General features: G+C 34.3%; 1 protein-coding gene across 3 annotated transcripts; it reads right to left on the bottom strand.

The window, feature by feature from the left end:
• Positions 1-624: 624 nt before the first annotated feature.
• Positions 625-14,456, bottom strand: LOC145556199 (CDP-diacylglycerol--serine O-phosphatidyltransferase 1-like). 3 transcript variants are annotated; one of them, XM_081617855.1, is made up of 14 exons: positions 13,897-14,456; positions 13,549-13,674; positions 12,749-12,947; positions 12,459-12,524; positions 12,292-12,351; positions 9,331-9,421; positions 6,769-6,823; positions 4,738-4,817; positions 4,495-4,611; positions 4,289-4,373; positions 2,188-2,279; positions 1,425-1,708; positions 1,221-1,309; positions 625-1,107 (listed from the first exon to the last, which is right to left on the bottom strand). In XM_081617855.1, exons 2-14 carry the CDS (start codon positions 13,631-13,633, stop codon positions 980-982), a joined length of 1,431 nt encoding a protein of 476 aa, XP_081473981.1. In that variant the 5' UTR covers positions 13,634-13,674; positions 13,897-14,456; the 3' UTR covers positions 625-979. The 3 variants fall into 3 exon arrangements, with proteins under 3 accessions (XP_081473981.1, XP_081473985.1, XP_081473991.1); XM_081617859.1 differs by having other exon boundaries at positions 1,455-1,708; positions 13,897-14,454; XM_081617865.1 differs by lacking the exon at positions 13,549-13,674 and having other exon boundaries at positions 13,897-14,454.
• Positions 14,457-15,732: the final 1,276 nt, after the last annotated feature.

The raw sequence follows: 15,732 nt of genomic DNA, 5'->3' as shown, positions 1-15,732 counted from the left end.
GGCCTGTTCATATTTACTTATTTTCAGTTCAGTTCAGCTCCAATCAGTTCAGTTCAGTTCAGTTCAGCTCCGCTCCAATCAGTTCAGTTCAGTTCAGCTCTTAATTTCCCTCTCTCATAAAATATTCATTTCAGCTTAGTTCAGTTCAGTTCAGTTCACCTCCAATCAGTTCAGTTCAGTTCAGTTCAGCTCCAATCAGTTCAGTTCAGTTGGCTCGCTCTGGCTCTCCGGCGATGAAGCAAAGAAAGATGTAATATAGTTAGTAGGGATTCAGACCTCTCTGAGACTAAGAGGGGCAGATGAGCTCTAAGCCTTCTAAGATGAATCCCAAAAGCAATCGTCACTGCTTTCGGCATATTATAGTATAGAAAGTATGCTACTCTACGATAGAGGCAAAAACCCTATGCCGGTGTGAGAATGGAGATCTTCGTCCTATCATCCTCAGTTCATGAGTGCTGTTTATCACAATCCTGAAGAGGTGGCCTATTTGGGTAATCAATCCTCGGCCAGTCAGTGCCACTATTGGTGTGAGTTGCGGTTATCTGACAAGTGCATAGACAAAGCAAATTAGCAATATGCTCATTTTTTGCCTTTTAGTTATAACACAAACATAAACACCATCAATTACCTCCATACAAACACAAAAAACCGAGAATTCTCCATTAGGGCATTCAAATAGATAGTGCTCATTTGTACAATACAAGTTATACAACAATACTGAAGAATGAAAGAATACAACCAAGATGACCAAAATTAGTAATGGAACAAGACATATCCACAACCTAGATTAGAAGGAAAATATTAACCTATAACTCTTCAAGACCTGAAAAAATACCTCTAAAAGGAAAATTGTGATCTAATGTTCAAACAATGAGCATTTACAAATTGCATGGGAAAAAAAAAGTATTTACAGTCGAACAGCTACAAGTCAAGAAAGGTTAAGGCATGAACCATCCCCACAATCCTCATGTAATGTAAATTAGTCTCTCTTCTTCTCTGAATATTTTTGCAATTTCCAAGTCCATGTCAACAAAAATATCAAAATTCCTACACCAAACGACGTCCAGAAAATCACCAGCCACAGAGGCATTGGATTTGGGTATAATCCTGGAAGACCAAAGAAATATATTAAGAATCAATAAACTACTACAATGGAAATTTCAATGAAACTGCTGAATAGCTCATCTACTAATTGAGTAGCCATAGATTAGCGAACACACCATTTCCAAACTTGATACAGATGAGTAACTCGACAATGCAGATAGCCAAGGCAAGCCAGCATAATGCCCCCACCTTTTTTATTGGTTTTCTGTAAGGGTAAAAGGAAGAAGAGAATGTGATATGCCTTCAAGGTAGCCTTTAGCTACTTATCATGCAACAAAGGATTTCAAAATAAGAGAATTTAGGAACTAATCGAAATTTACCTAGGCCATAAAAAGGAAGGATTTGTATACCTGTCCTGTAGATATGAATTGTATTCCCGTATAGTTGGAATAGCAATTAGCCACCATAAAATCAACCTGTAGATGATGATGGGATTGCGGGGAGGAATCCAAAGACAGAACTTGAGAAAAAATGTGTTTAACTCCACTGTCAAAAACACAATGCACAGAAAGAGAACTTGTACAAAGCGCCAGGGACCAAGCAGTGGATGCCACTCATCTTTATCCCACCGCGCAGGTGTAAATTGTCCTAAAGTACGTTTAACCTGCAAAATTCAAGAAATGGATGTTTGTTAACCACAAAGTTGACATATTGCTATGACAAGGTTCTTTGAAAATTTGACCCATATTGTGAGCAGGAAAATTATCACTTAGAAGGATTTTTCAACAGAGTGAAAGATTGCAAATAGAGGCCACAGAAATCTCAGACAAAACAATATAAATGGAATTACGAAGCCTGCCTGAAGCACAGGCATAACTCTGACCCCTAAGGGATCATGTCTCCATGTGGTTAGGGAGTGGTGAGTGGTGGGCATAATCTGCCTTGGGATGAACCTCTGAAATAGGGGCTGCACAGCCCAATCTCAATTTAAATTGCACTAATTTCCCAATAGAAGAATTTTTTTTCCAGCAAATGCTATCCTAGTAGGATAGCTATGAAAGAAGTATAACAGTGGGACTATTCTTTGATTCCAATAACCTAACAACAATAATCACACTCTCACTAAGTCAACATAAGACATACCTTGCCAATGATATTTGGTTGGCGGCTTATTCCAACCCACTCATAAGTTTTCCCATCAAAATATCTCACAGTACACATACCAGTCCAAATACCTGCAAAATAGATCATAACAAGAACTGAGTACACCATAATATACACTGCTAATCAGGTAAATACTGATAGATCTCAACATTGAAATCTTAAAAAACATCAGAAAAGTTTGGGACTACATTATAACTGTTAGGTTAATGAGTTCATGATCTCATAGATCATAAACATACATACTACACAACGAGGTGGAGAAAACTCATACCCATTATTTATCTCTAGAAATTGGTTCAATTTCTCTCTATAAAGCTTACAAGGATCATGAGTTCTAAAACGTATGCCCAAATGGACATTACAACATGATGTTAAAAACAGAAACGGAAACAAGAATACAAAGAGTCCCAAAATATAGGAGACAAGGAAATGTCTACTAAATATTTAAGAAAAAAAATATTACATGCTAAAAGTTGTATACTTGTATCTGGAACATCATGTTTCGTATAAAGAAATAATAATGATTAAAAAATAAATAAAAAGAGGAAGAACAAGACAGGAAACCCGGGAAAACACATAATATCTTCCCCGCTTCCCTTTTTCCTAAAGTCAGCCATCACTTAAAGCCAATGATTAAAAAAGGATTTAAACAAGCAATCAAATACATATCCAGATGGAGAGAGAAGTCAGAACTATTGGTGAAATTGACAAATCTGCAAAAAAATTGAGCAGTAGAGGAGAATTTAAGAAAAAAAATAATGGTAAATAGGAAGAATCTGCTTGCAAATTGAGCAATAGAGGGAAACTATCGGAAACAATAATATAGGTGGCAATGATAAATCCAACTGCGAATTGAGCAGAGGGAGAGGGGATTCCAAATAAATAATATAGGTGATCATGACAAATCTGCCTGCAAATTGAGCGATAGTCTGTCAGATCCAGCCCGAAGAAAGAGAAAGAACATCTTGCTCTAGCGGGCGAGTTGATTGACTTTGATCAGCAAAGATCTCGGCTATACGAAGATTTTCCTCCATTATTATATGATGATTCTAGGGCAGAAACTTGTGAAGAAAACTCAAAAGTCGAAACATATCTAAAGCAGTACCTTTTGACATCGGGGGTTGGGGGGAATTTTGAGAGTATTTCAGAATGTATCTATTTTGAGGACGTTGAAACACAAACCTTAATGTGCAGAAGTAAGACTTCCATGTTAAATGAGATGGAGGATATATTCGGTAACTTGTCTGTCTACAGTGATAAATATCAGAATATTACCAAATTCCAAAAATAAAAAAGAAATGGAGACAACATGAATAAGCAATTTGTTTACAGTTCTTGTTTCTTTAGCAACTTATTACTGGGCACACATCTGTTATCTTTAGAAACAGTAGTCTAGTCCTAAATCACATCTCAAGAGACTATAAGCAAGGAGGTAATTTTTTTTTTTTTAAACTTCTACAGTCCTATAAATGAAACTTTGCACGTCTCCAAGATTAGGAAATTTTTTAATGCCTAGTTCAGTAAGCCATGTAACAAATGGCTTGGTTAGTTAGCTAGTGTTCCCATGCAATATAGTAAATCAAAGACTTCTGCACAGTGCATAGATGCACATGCCAAAAGTCTCTGTAAAATCAATAAATAATATGCAAATCCACATCTGAAAATGGATGTGATGGCCTGAAAAGCCCGAGGCTTGGTCTAGCTTGCCAAGCATATGAACAGTCAATAGGAAGAAAATCTCTGGTTGGCCCAAAGTCCCAAGCCTAGCCTTTTCCCCAAAATGAGTTCATGTACTTTGCACGATTCAGCTTTAATACTCAGAATTTCATGCCAAAAATGAATTTATTAGGAATTTTCACATGGTAATCTTGTATGTTAAGGTAATTCACAAGGTACGCCTAAACTGAAGTTTAATTCAGATAATAACCTTCGATGCAAATTGTTGTGAGCACCCCATTTTATAGACCATAAATGGATTAAGGAAGGACAGTTGTTAATCAATTCAAATCAACACATCAATGCTAAAATAATTTTCTCACAAGCTTGAACTGGGGTGAAGGAAATTTTTTCCACAACTAACCAAACCAATTGCAGAGCAGGATGTCCAAAATGATGCTATCCCACCAACACTCATTGAAATTTGGTAGCATATGACGGAAGGTTAGCTGAAAAGAACAGCAAGAGTCAACATCATAACATAACAAAACCCGAACTGTTTCCCTGTAATAGGAACAGCACCACAAACAAGTAACAGGGGAGATTATTTTTCTTCTTCAGAATAATTACCTCCATCATTTCAAATCCAATGGATAATACCCAGAGCAAGGGCTGATTCCGAATCATAATCGCCTTGCCCCACCATCCAAGAATGTGCGCCAGGAAAAATTCGTCAAATATTGTTGCCTATAAAAGAACTCGAGCATTAAAACACTGGTATCATGAATGATGCAGGCTAAAGAAGAAGCACATTGTAAAGAAACAAGGAAAATATATTTCCAAATAAGATAGATGTGAAAGGAGTTATCATACATAAAGGTTCTTAAACCTGTTGTTGGGGTCTTCAGGAACATATATTCGACAATCTGAGCCATATGATCTTTCAGGAAGTTCTGCAATAAAATCCAAAATAATTCACAAACTGAAAGTTAAACACTTGTAAAAGCATTTGTTGTCAACAGATTACAGAGGTCCTACTGAATTTATGCCAGTATGCCACAGCTAATTTTCAAACTTTGACACAGAGATTCCTACACAAGCAAACCCACTAACGAAAAACGGAAAATTTTAAGACATGATTGTCACTAAATTTTATAAACCTGCATGATAGAAAATACTAATACAAAGAACTTATGACAAATATGAACTAGATAAATAGGTGAAGGTCATAGATTCAGGATTAATGACAAAGATAGTAACAGACCTAAACAACCAATTGAAAAGGCCAAATGAGGTTACTTGATATGCACATTATCTACTGATACCTTTTATCAACCAGCAACACAAGCCTGGTCACTCTACCCAAATCGAACAGATCACCCACATGCTTTCCTAAGTGAAAATCAAGAATAATGAAGAGACAAGAACTCTGCTTCAGTACAAAGAGAAGCCAAGGTTGTTACACTGTCAACATGTGCAACAGATTGAACATCTTGGTAAATCCCTTCAGTAGATTTATATTATGATTGGAAAAGCTGCAATATATAAAACAAATATCCATCTTTATGTTACTTTTTCAAGATGAGAATTAGGAGAGTTTTCCTGTGATATTTATGTCACACACATGTTGTTCATATACCATCTTATCTATTAAAAAAAATGGTAGATGAACAAAAGATTTGTGAACAGAATAGGGTGTGAATGGATGAATTTGCTAGCTTCCATTTCTTTGGATCCTTTATTTGATGGGGACCAATCCTTTCCTCTTCTTCCAACCATCAGCACCATTGACTTGTAATTTTTCAAATAAAGCAGTATAACATGCATATAATCTTACACCAACCCTCATGATTTAGTGCTCTTGTGTCCTATGTGAAATTTACAATAGGTAGCATACAATACTCTGGACTAAAACACTTGGGCAACTGTTGTTTGATGGTTAAAGAAAATAAATCGGCTACTTCAGCAACATTCTTGAGTAAAATATTAGCTAAGCTCTCACAAGGATAACAACTTGCATAGGGCCTATTATTCAAGGAACCAAAATCACCTTCCATGCCCTTTTAAAGAGGCAAAGAGGGAGAGCGGGGACAGTAAATCAAAGTAAATACGATTGGGAGGTTCTCTAAACTTCGATTATTATAGTTTAGGGGGCAAGGAAGCACAAATGAACAAATACACATGATGAGGAAAGAACAATCCTTATTGCATTTTCCAGGCCATTGGCCTCAAACATCAACAGGCTAAGCTGAGTGGCAATGCTAACACTCTGATAATAGTAGTGCTCAGGCTACAATCCAGAGCCTGAGTTACAATGAAAGCTGTTTTTGGCAGATCAAACACACTACATTATCGCCTACTAACTCCAAACACATGTGCCTCCTTTTACTTAGAAAGAAAAGCCTATATTTATCAACTAAGAAAAGGAAATCCAAATTAGATTATATATGTTTGACAGTTTACTACCCAAATCTTGTTAGCATGCAACTTCAAGATTACCAAAAGACAAAAAGGATAAAACATAGCAAGCGCTTTGTTGATATCAAATCATAAGATGGTAATGAGTTTCAATTATCAGATCAAAACCTATTTTAAAGCTCAGTAACTATATCACCACATTGATTCAGACAAAATTGGAAGATGCATATTCTAGAGGTGATTAGATTGTTTTACAAGGAGCTATTTGAAGGAATCTTACAGGCATGCATAAACATTGAGCTTGAATCCACCGCACTTTACGATGTTAAATTGGCTTACTTTAACCCACAATTGACTATCTGATGAATAAAAAAGAATAATAGGAAATACCATTTTTCCATGATTTTACTCATTTCACAACTGACCAAATACCCCAGTAAAAAACTTTCTAAATAGGAAAGGAGAAGATAAGTACAGACAACATACCAAAACCAAGATCTGGATGAAGATATTTCATGAACTGGCGAGCATCATCACGCTTCTGAAATAATTGTTTCAGCAAAATACTTAACATTAAGATGAGTTACATGAACACCAGAAAACTTGTTATTCTGTATATGATTGGCAGATGAGGAGGAGGAAAGTTAGGAGTGGGGTGTTGGAAAGGAAAGGAAAAGTATAACACCCTTAGATCTTTCCATGCAAGGGATCAAAAGAAAAATTTTGAAGGGACTAAATTGGTATTATTGCATTTTCCTCTACCAAATAACTTAATTATTTACAGTGTTAATGGACTCCCTTGCCGTTCTTTCCATATATCTCCCTGCAAATTACGCTTTATAATAATTACTCCCTCCATCCCAAAATAATTACTGCCTCTGCTTTTTCAATATATTTTACTACTGGTATACAAGAAGAAACATTATCATTTGGGAACTTGATTGAAAAGAGACGGCTTTTAGTTTCAAAATATACATATTTAATGATTTTTATTAATTAGTAATCACATCAATTAAATACATAGATGGTGGTTGAGACTAGAGTTGACGTTAACGCCAAATTAGAGCAATTGAGGCAAAAGTTAAGAGTCTCAGGAGTGTAGACTAAGCCAGAGCGAGTATATGAAGAAGTCAAGTGGGGATATAGTAACGTTGGATGGTAAGGAGGTGCCCATGAGCAAGTGGTTTAAGTACCTTGGGTCAATTTTGCATAAGAATGGAGAAAGTGAACAAGATGTAACTCAAAAGATTAAGTCCAGCTGGCTCAAATGGAAAGTAGCAATTGGAAAAGTTACACCGTACCATAACTTTGAATATAAAGGAAATTTTTTTATCGAATATGGGTCAAAATGTTGGGCATTCAGGATGGATCATACTAAAAAAAAAATAAAAAGAAACAAAGATGTGTATGTTGATGTATGAGAACACCTTAATAAAGAATAAAGTTAGAAATGAAAATTTTAGGAGGGAAGTTGAATTTGTGAACAGTAATCCAGTAAGGATCAAATAAGGGAAAACCAGTTGCATTGATTTTGGCATGTCAAGTGGAGATCAGAAGACACACCAGTAAGTAAGGAATGTAGAGGGTTGGGATCAAAGAAATCTTGAAAGAGGAAGGGGAAGAGCAAGATAACTCGGAGGGAAGGAGTTTCGGACAAGAAGAAGTGGAGTTTGTAAAAGCTTATGAAACCACAAAAATGGAAGGAGAAGATCATGGTTGGCGAGTGCATGAGACAAAATCTTAATTTGTGTACCAAACCCATATTTGGGATTAAGGTTTTGATTGTTGTTATCATCAAAGGTGGTCTTGGAGACCATAAATAAGCAAACGTTCATGTAATAACTTATTTGGAATGGAGGGAATAGATTATTATCATATTAAGTGAAAATAATGGGTAAGAATCTCATAAATCAAATCTGAAACGACTATTTCACCCAATGCCACTGAGTACTTTAATAATTCACCAAATGCCATCAAAGTTTTCAAAATTCATTAAATACCACCGAGTTTTTAAAAAATTCACCGAGTGTCATTAATGACTAACGTCTGTTAACTCCGTTAGTTATTAGGGTTTAATCACAACACATGTCATGATATGATTGGTTCTTTTTTTAAAAAAATAACATCGTTTCTCGATTTTCGTGACGAAATTTATTCGGGTAAAGTTTTGGGAGTTATTTTGACCGTTTATGAGTTCAAATTAAGCTCAGAACTGCCAAAAAAAAAAAACAAAAAACAAAAATGCCCAGTTTTGTATGTCGAAAAAATATCTCGATTAGCGTATCATTAGTTTTTAACCATGAAAAATGATCGGGTAAGATTTAGGAGGCCATTTTGACCCTTTATGGATCCAAATTAAGCTCGGAATTAGCAAAAAAAATAAATAAATAAATGCTTTATTTATTGGTCCTTTTTTTTTTTTTCTAATTCCGAGCTTAATTTGGACTCATAAAGGGTCAAAATAATCTCTTTAATCTTCCCCGATCATTTTTCATGGTTAAAAACTAATGATATGCTAATCGAGATATTTTTCGACATACAAAACGGAGCATTTTTGTTATTTTTTTTGCCAATTCCGAGCTTAATTTGAACCCATAAAGGGTCAAAATAACTCCCAAAACTTAACCCGAACAATTTTCGTCACGAAAATCGAGAAACAATGTTATTTTTTTAAAAAAGAACCAAATATGTCGGGACATGTATCATGATTAAACCCTAATGAATAACGGAGTTAACGACCATTAGTCATTAATGGCACACAGTGAATTTTTTAAAAACTCGGTGGCATTTGGTGAATTTTTTAAAAACTCGGTGGCATTTGGTGAATTTTTAAAAAACTCAGTGGCATTTGATGAATTTTGAAAACCTTGATGGCATTTGGTGAATTATTAAAGTGCTCAGTGGTATTTGGTGAAATAGCCGAATCTGAAATATGATACACACCAATACAATCAGGACTAATAGGATATAAAGCATAAAACTGCATACTAGCTAATTGATCCAAAATAACCAAAACATTAAAAAGAAAGAAATTTTATTGTATGTTACCTGAAAAAGCAAAAATGTCAGAGCAACAAGGTAAACGACAGCCATTCCATGAACTAGGCGCCAAATTGCAGGATGTGGTCGTATAAGGACCCTGCATAAAGTACGAATCTGGTCAGTCCATGAGAGAGAGAGAGAGAGAGAGAGCAGACATTACTGAAAAACTCAACATACAATTGAGGTGTTTCTACCGGATTAGATAAAAGCAGATAAGTACATAAAACATAATAACTCAATATTTTTGCAAATACACAAGTGATTTATCAAGTCTTGTAGACTAGTGGAGAAAAGATTAAAGTCAGGGATTGTAATCCCATTTTTGGAGCTTATCCTACTACATTATTCCTAACACTGCTTTTAGATAACCAGGTAGCAGGCATTAGCAATTTGCTATCATGAAAAACACAAGAGTAAGCTTACTCAGTTACTTGCATGTTACTAACCATTCCTAGGTTAATTGGAGTGATATAGTCATGCCATGCGGCCCATGCCACACACATCAATTTCCATGGTTCACTACAGAAAACCCATATGCCCAAGCAGCAGCAACAACAACAACAAAGCCTTAGTCCCAAAATGATTTGGGGTCGGCTAACATAAATCGTCATAAGGAATCATACGATATAAAGAAAAGGACATAACAAAATCATCATTTAAAAGAGTTTGAAAAAACATTAGTAAAGTAAGTAAACGACGTAGCATTTAAGAAAAATTAGGGGAGTTTTTGAAGAGAATCAAGAATAAAATTCAAGAAAGTTTGAAAAGAGTGGTTAAAACGTTGAAGTAGAAAACATAAAGGTTTGAGAAAACATTAGCAAAGGAAAACAATACAGTTCATAAACTGTGGTGGGCTAAAAAAAAATTAAATACGAAAATAAATTTAGAAAGTATGTATGCCCAAGCAAAACATGAAATTAATCCACAACAAAAACATGGTAAGTATATGTCTTCTTAAAGACGTAAGATGAAAAAGTATTCCTTTGGTGCACGAAAAAACACAATCAAATGTGAAAAACTTCCAACTAACTAACAAAAAGATGAGACAAACAGCCATCACTTGTATTCAGTAAATAGTAACTTTTACAAAAACAACAAGCTTTCATGTTCACAAGATCCAGGAACAGCACTAAATCTGTGATTATGTTTAGATAATCTCATTGACTCAAACCTCAAAAAAATTCTTAAATTCCAGATTTTTCATATGATTCATCTTCAAGCAAAATAGCTCCCTTGTGCAGCAGTAAAGCATAGACATGATCACAAGACGTAGGCATATACCATCGAAGGCCACATGGATAATTAAGTAAATGTAACAAGATATCATATTTATATCAGTCTTTTTACTCGTATATAACCAGGCTTTACCAAAGAAACAATTTAATAAATTTATCCACAGGATAGTAAAAAAAAAAAAATTCAGTAGCAAACACAACTACAACTACATAAACTTCATATATCTAAGGAAATTTTGTTAGAAAAAACCTTTTAAAGCCACTTTTTTGTCAGGAAAAACCTTATAAAAAAATTTTTGGCAACTTAAAACCTGATTGTAATTTTTTTTGTTAAAGGTTAAAGACAATTAGACAACCAACACTCAGTTCCCAGCATTGACTTGGTCTTTTCTGGCATTGACCCCCTTGTGCAGGTCACATGCCTATTTTTTTTACTAATCCCACCCCTTTTCTTCTAATTTCCCTGTAACTTCCCTCTTTCTCACTCTCTTTTTAGATTCCCACCGGGTTTAAACCCTTATTCTCTCTCCTTTCTTTAAATATACTTCAAAAATATATCAGACAACATTCATAAATTATACTGCAAATAAATTTCAGTTCAATAATCAAACAAAAACCCATCAAAAGAAAATCAAATTCTAACCCCCCAAAAAGCAAAATCTGGTAACGCCCAATAGATGGAACTACGTTTACCAGCAATAGAAGGCAACATTTTACTAATCTTATCATTAGCAGTACACCCTCCTCTTTCTCTCTTACTTACTTCATTCAGATGTAATTAGCGCAAATTTAAAAAAGGGGCAAGAAACCCTGATTTTTTTAAATTTCTCTAATTTGATGAACTAGCCACAAATTATTCAACAGTCTAATAGTTTCCTTGGTCGAAATCAATTTTCAAAAACAATAATTGCCACAAAATCAAACTACCTTGCTTGAAAGATCTTCAATTGAGAGAGAACAACTTGATGAGAGAGAAGATGTAAAACAAGAGTGGGAAAGAAGTAAATTAGAGGGAAATTAGAAGAAAATGGGTGGAATTAGTAAAAAAAAAAAAAAAAAAAAAAAAGAAAAGAGGCACGTGACATGTTTAAGGGGGGCAACACCGAAAAATAGCAAGTCAATGCCGGAAACTGGGTGTTGGTTGTCTCTAACAAAAAACATTTACAATCTGGTTTTAAGCTGCCAAAAAAAATTTATAAGGTTTATCCTGAGGATAAAGTTGCTTTAAAAGGGTTTTTTTTACAAAATTTCCTATATCTAAAGCACATGTGTAAAATAGACAATCTGCACATAGATATAATACTAAATGCAACAGCAACTCTTGTTATCAAGGCTTTGCGCAACAAAAAAAGATCTAGCATTAGAGCAACTCCAATGGTTGCTTTCAAGGACTAGCTTGCAATTTTAATAATTTTCAAGCTAATAGCCCAACCATTGGAGTATATTTAATAATTAGCTTGGTCAAGCTAATGCCAAGCAAATTAGCTTAGCTAAGCTAATTAGCTTAGAAATTAATTGTCTCTAATAAAATACTAATTATTTAAAAAATAAAGCTGAAAAATCTAAATTAATTAGCCTAACCATTGTGGTATGAATTAGCTAGCAGGATTAATAGCTTTGCAATCTTAGGTGGCATGGCAAGCTAATTTGACAATTAGCTTGCCATTGGAGTTGCTCTTATAAAATTTGGGGAAAATATTGCAAAAGAGAAAGAAGCAAGTTGAAATCTCACGTTGAAGGAGCTTGTAACAAGCAGTAAGTAAGAAACACTGCAATCATTGCCCATACACCCCTGCACAACAAGACCAACAAGACAATTACGCGTGCAATTCAAAGAATAAATGGGAGATGAATAATGATGTTGCATGACTTGCATCACTTGCATGCAATTCAAAGTACCTTTTGACTGAAGTAACAACATCATCTGATCTGCTGCTCTCGGGATCAAGAGCTCCACTAGCCCAGCTGTAAATACCAAGAAAATTGCAAAAACAAACAATACATTATACTCTGTATACACAATTGCACACAAATTAGAAACATACTTCATGGGCTACTTGATTACAGTTGGACCAAGCTTAGATACTGTTATAACTTATCATCCAAATCAAACACAGAGCATAGAATCAAAAACAATTGTATATGAACACAAAGCAGATACTAAAAATAATTAAACAAAAGAGACTTACATTAAGAAACAAGCACCAATGAATAACAATGTGATTGACCGAGGTCGGTAAGCCCAAGCAGTCCAGGGGTCAAGTTCATCATCCGCACACGAATCATTTGTGCCACCATTTGCATGTGTGGTACCTTTTCTACTAATACTCTTAGATCCATCAGCCTCCATAAATATGATGCTTATATATGTAACTCTCACACTAAAACCTAGAATAAATAGACAAGAAATTAAATAAGATACATACAACAACTATCACAAATCACAAAATAACCCGACAAAATATTCCCCTCCCCTCCCCAGTTATCACAGTGCACCAATCAAGCATCAGAAAAAGGGCACCCACCAAGTCAAATATCAAGAGGGGTTCATTAAGGGTGCTAGCCCTTACAACCGGCTCAAATACAAATATGCTTGGCTCGAGCTCAATTTATACAGGTTCAGCTGATGAACTTCATTAGGCTCGAAAATTGCAACACATTAAATTTGACTCAATCATCAAATTAGGATCGAAAATCACATAAAATTCTTCTTGATTAAAATCATCAACGTAAATTGCACATAGAAAAACTCAAAAGAACGAATCTTATAACCGACCCTGAGAAGCCAGACTCCATAGCTGATGTTTATTTTGTTATTATGGATGATTTAAAGTCCTTCCTTAATAAGGAAGATCTTCCTGATTCCGTCAAAGAATTATACAATGAGTATATTGATAGCAAATTGGTAAAAAGTATTTTTATGCCGATTATCTACGGAAAGACTGAAAAGAGTACGGCGGGTAATATTAAAGCGGCGTTGAAGCCGTACTTTTATCCCGCTTACAAAGAAAGCGCTGTGTTGGCCTCCCTCTGCTTCTAAGTTTTGGAGGGAATATTACAAGGAAATGGATCATTTGATCCGTTTGATTCGCCTTATAGGTTGGTTTGCTTCTACCTGCGATAGCCATGTTGTCTACGATACTCAATTCGCTCATTAAAAGCTTTCATAACATCATTGATCATAACCAATAGTTCAATAATCCACCTTAGAAGAACCCTAAATTGACTATCCTGACACTTAAATTAATGGTAGTGTAATAATTAAACCCTAGATTATGAAATTAATATTCGATGATTACCAAAAAAAAAAAAAAAAAAAAAAACAGAAACATCTTACCTCAGAAGTTGGTTCAATGGAGTAGAAAAAGCTCAGAGTATGCGCTTCAATGGAGGAGAGAGAAAATTAGAGCGTAAAAGTGACAAGCTTTGAACGGAAAACATAGGACTAGGAGAAAGAATCTCACATATTCTCACTAGTCAATTGTCAGATCTAAACATCTAATTAATATTATTCTATGTTAATTGCCATTTTTGTTCAACTTGTTTCAAATTCTCACTAAGGTTTTCCTAGAAAAAAAAATTATAAAACAAAAAATTCCTACTAGCCTACTAGGGTCTATTTTGTTCATCTTAATTTCAATTCAATTCAGCTCAATCATTGTAGTTCAATTCTTTTCAGTTCTCAATTTGCTCCACTCATAAAATATTTAGTTCAAAAAAATTACTCAATGTGTAATATTTAGTAAAATTTCTAATTAAGGAAATTAACTTCGCTTTAGTAAAACTAATTTTTACTTTAGTGAAAATAATGTCAATTCAATAATAATAAAAAAAAACAATAACTTTAATAAAAAAAAATAATTTCAATTCAGCAAAAATAAGGTGAAGTGAATAAGGTCCAATAAAGCCACAGTCATACCACAAGACAACGACACTTAACATTCCAAGTTTTCGCCAAGTGTTGCGCCATATAGGCGATAATGCATACGTAAACTAAACTTTTAATCTCTCACATACGTAAAATAATTTTTTAACTAGTGTAAAGCCCGAGCAATGCCCCGGGTTGCTATTTGGACTTGTTTAGTTTGCTAATCATTTTTCTTGATACTTACTAATCATCTTGAAATTTCATTACTTGAAAAAGATTTGAAGAGGGAACCAAATTCAATATATGATATATTATGATGATTTAAAGACATTCAACAACTATTGACAATTTAATAGAAAAATAAAATTATTATTTTTCATCTAATCGAAAATAATTCAAAGTTTCCAAACATTATACTTTAAGTTGTTAAATCGTCTTACAATCGTTACATAATGGAAACAAATAGTATTAACACTAAGTATATTATCTAAGTTAATTGTAATTTTTTGGGTAGAAAAACACAAAAAAATAAATGGCTAAGATGATAAGTCTTGTAACTTAAGACTTGTTGGTCTCGAGTTCAAGTCTTTGTATAAGCATTTTTTAGTTCTCAAATCCAATACATGTTGTGAAGGTGACAAGTCATGTTTGTAAGGCTTTAAAAAGGTGACATGTGTCACATATTCTGTTTTAGGATCACTTTTTAATATATAACTATTGTGCGGCCCGGGCGTTGGGTTACCACTTTGATTAAATTGTTTCTATATGAAATATATTATTATCTTTTTTGACATAATGAAATATATTATCATCGATTATGTATGTTATGCATAAATGTTAAAAATTATGTTACTAATTGAAAAAGAGTTAGAATTTAGAAAGATATTTTTTAACACTCTATTGTTTGAGAAATGATGATTTTATTTCTTTGAGGTTTAGTGATCAAAACCCATCAAAAACTTTTTAATAATAGTTGAAATGATTTGTTAATTGGTATGATGTGGCACAATGCTATGAGAGGAGAATGACGTCACTAGGTGAAAAAACGAAATTGGCACCATTTCAAACTTCAAAACCCCTCAATGCCACCGTTTTTGAACCGATGTCAATTTGGGGGGTGCCAATTACTTGCATGAAAAGCCAACGTATTAAACCGGTGGCAAAACTTGTTATTGGCACCGGCTAACCGGTGCCAAAAAAATTTATTTCATTGTTTTTGGCACCGGTTAACCAGTGCCAAAAGTGCCCCTTTTTTTTTTTTGTCTTTTTTCACTTAAAAATTAAATTGACTAAAATAAATAAGAA

The sequence above is a fragment of the Chenopodium album genome, chromosome 1 (genome assembly GCF_948465745.1).
Source record: "Chenopodium album chromosome 1, dcCheAlbu1.1, whole genome shotgun sequence".
Taxonomy (NCBI): Eukaryota; Viridiplantae; Streptophyta; class Magnoliopsida; order Caryophyllales; family Amaranthaceae; genus Chenopodium; species Chenopodium album.
Note: the sequence above shows the minus strand (reverse complement) of the source record. Positions and strands in the feature narration are given on the sequence as shown.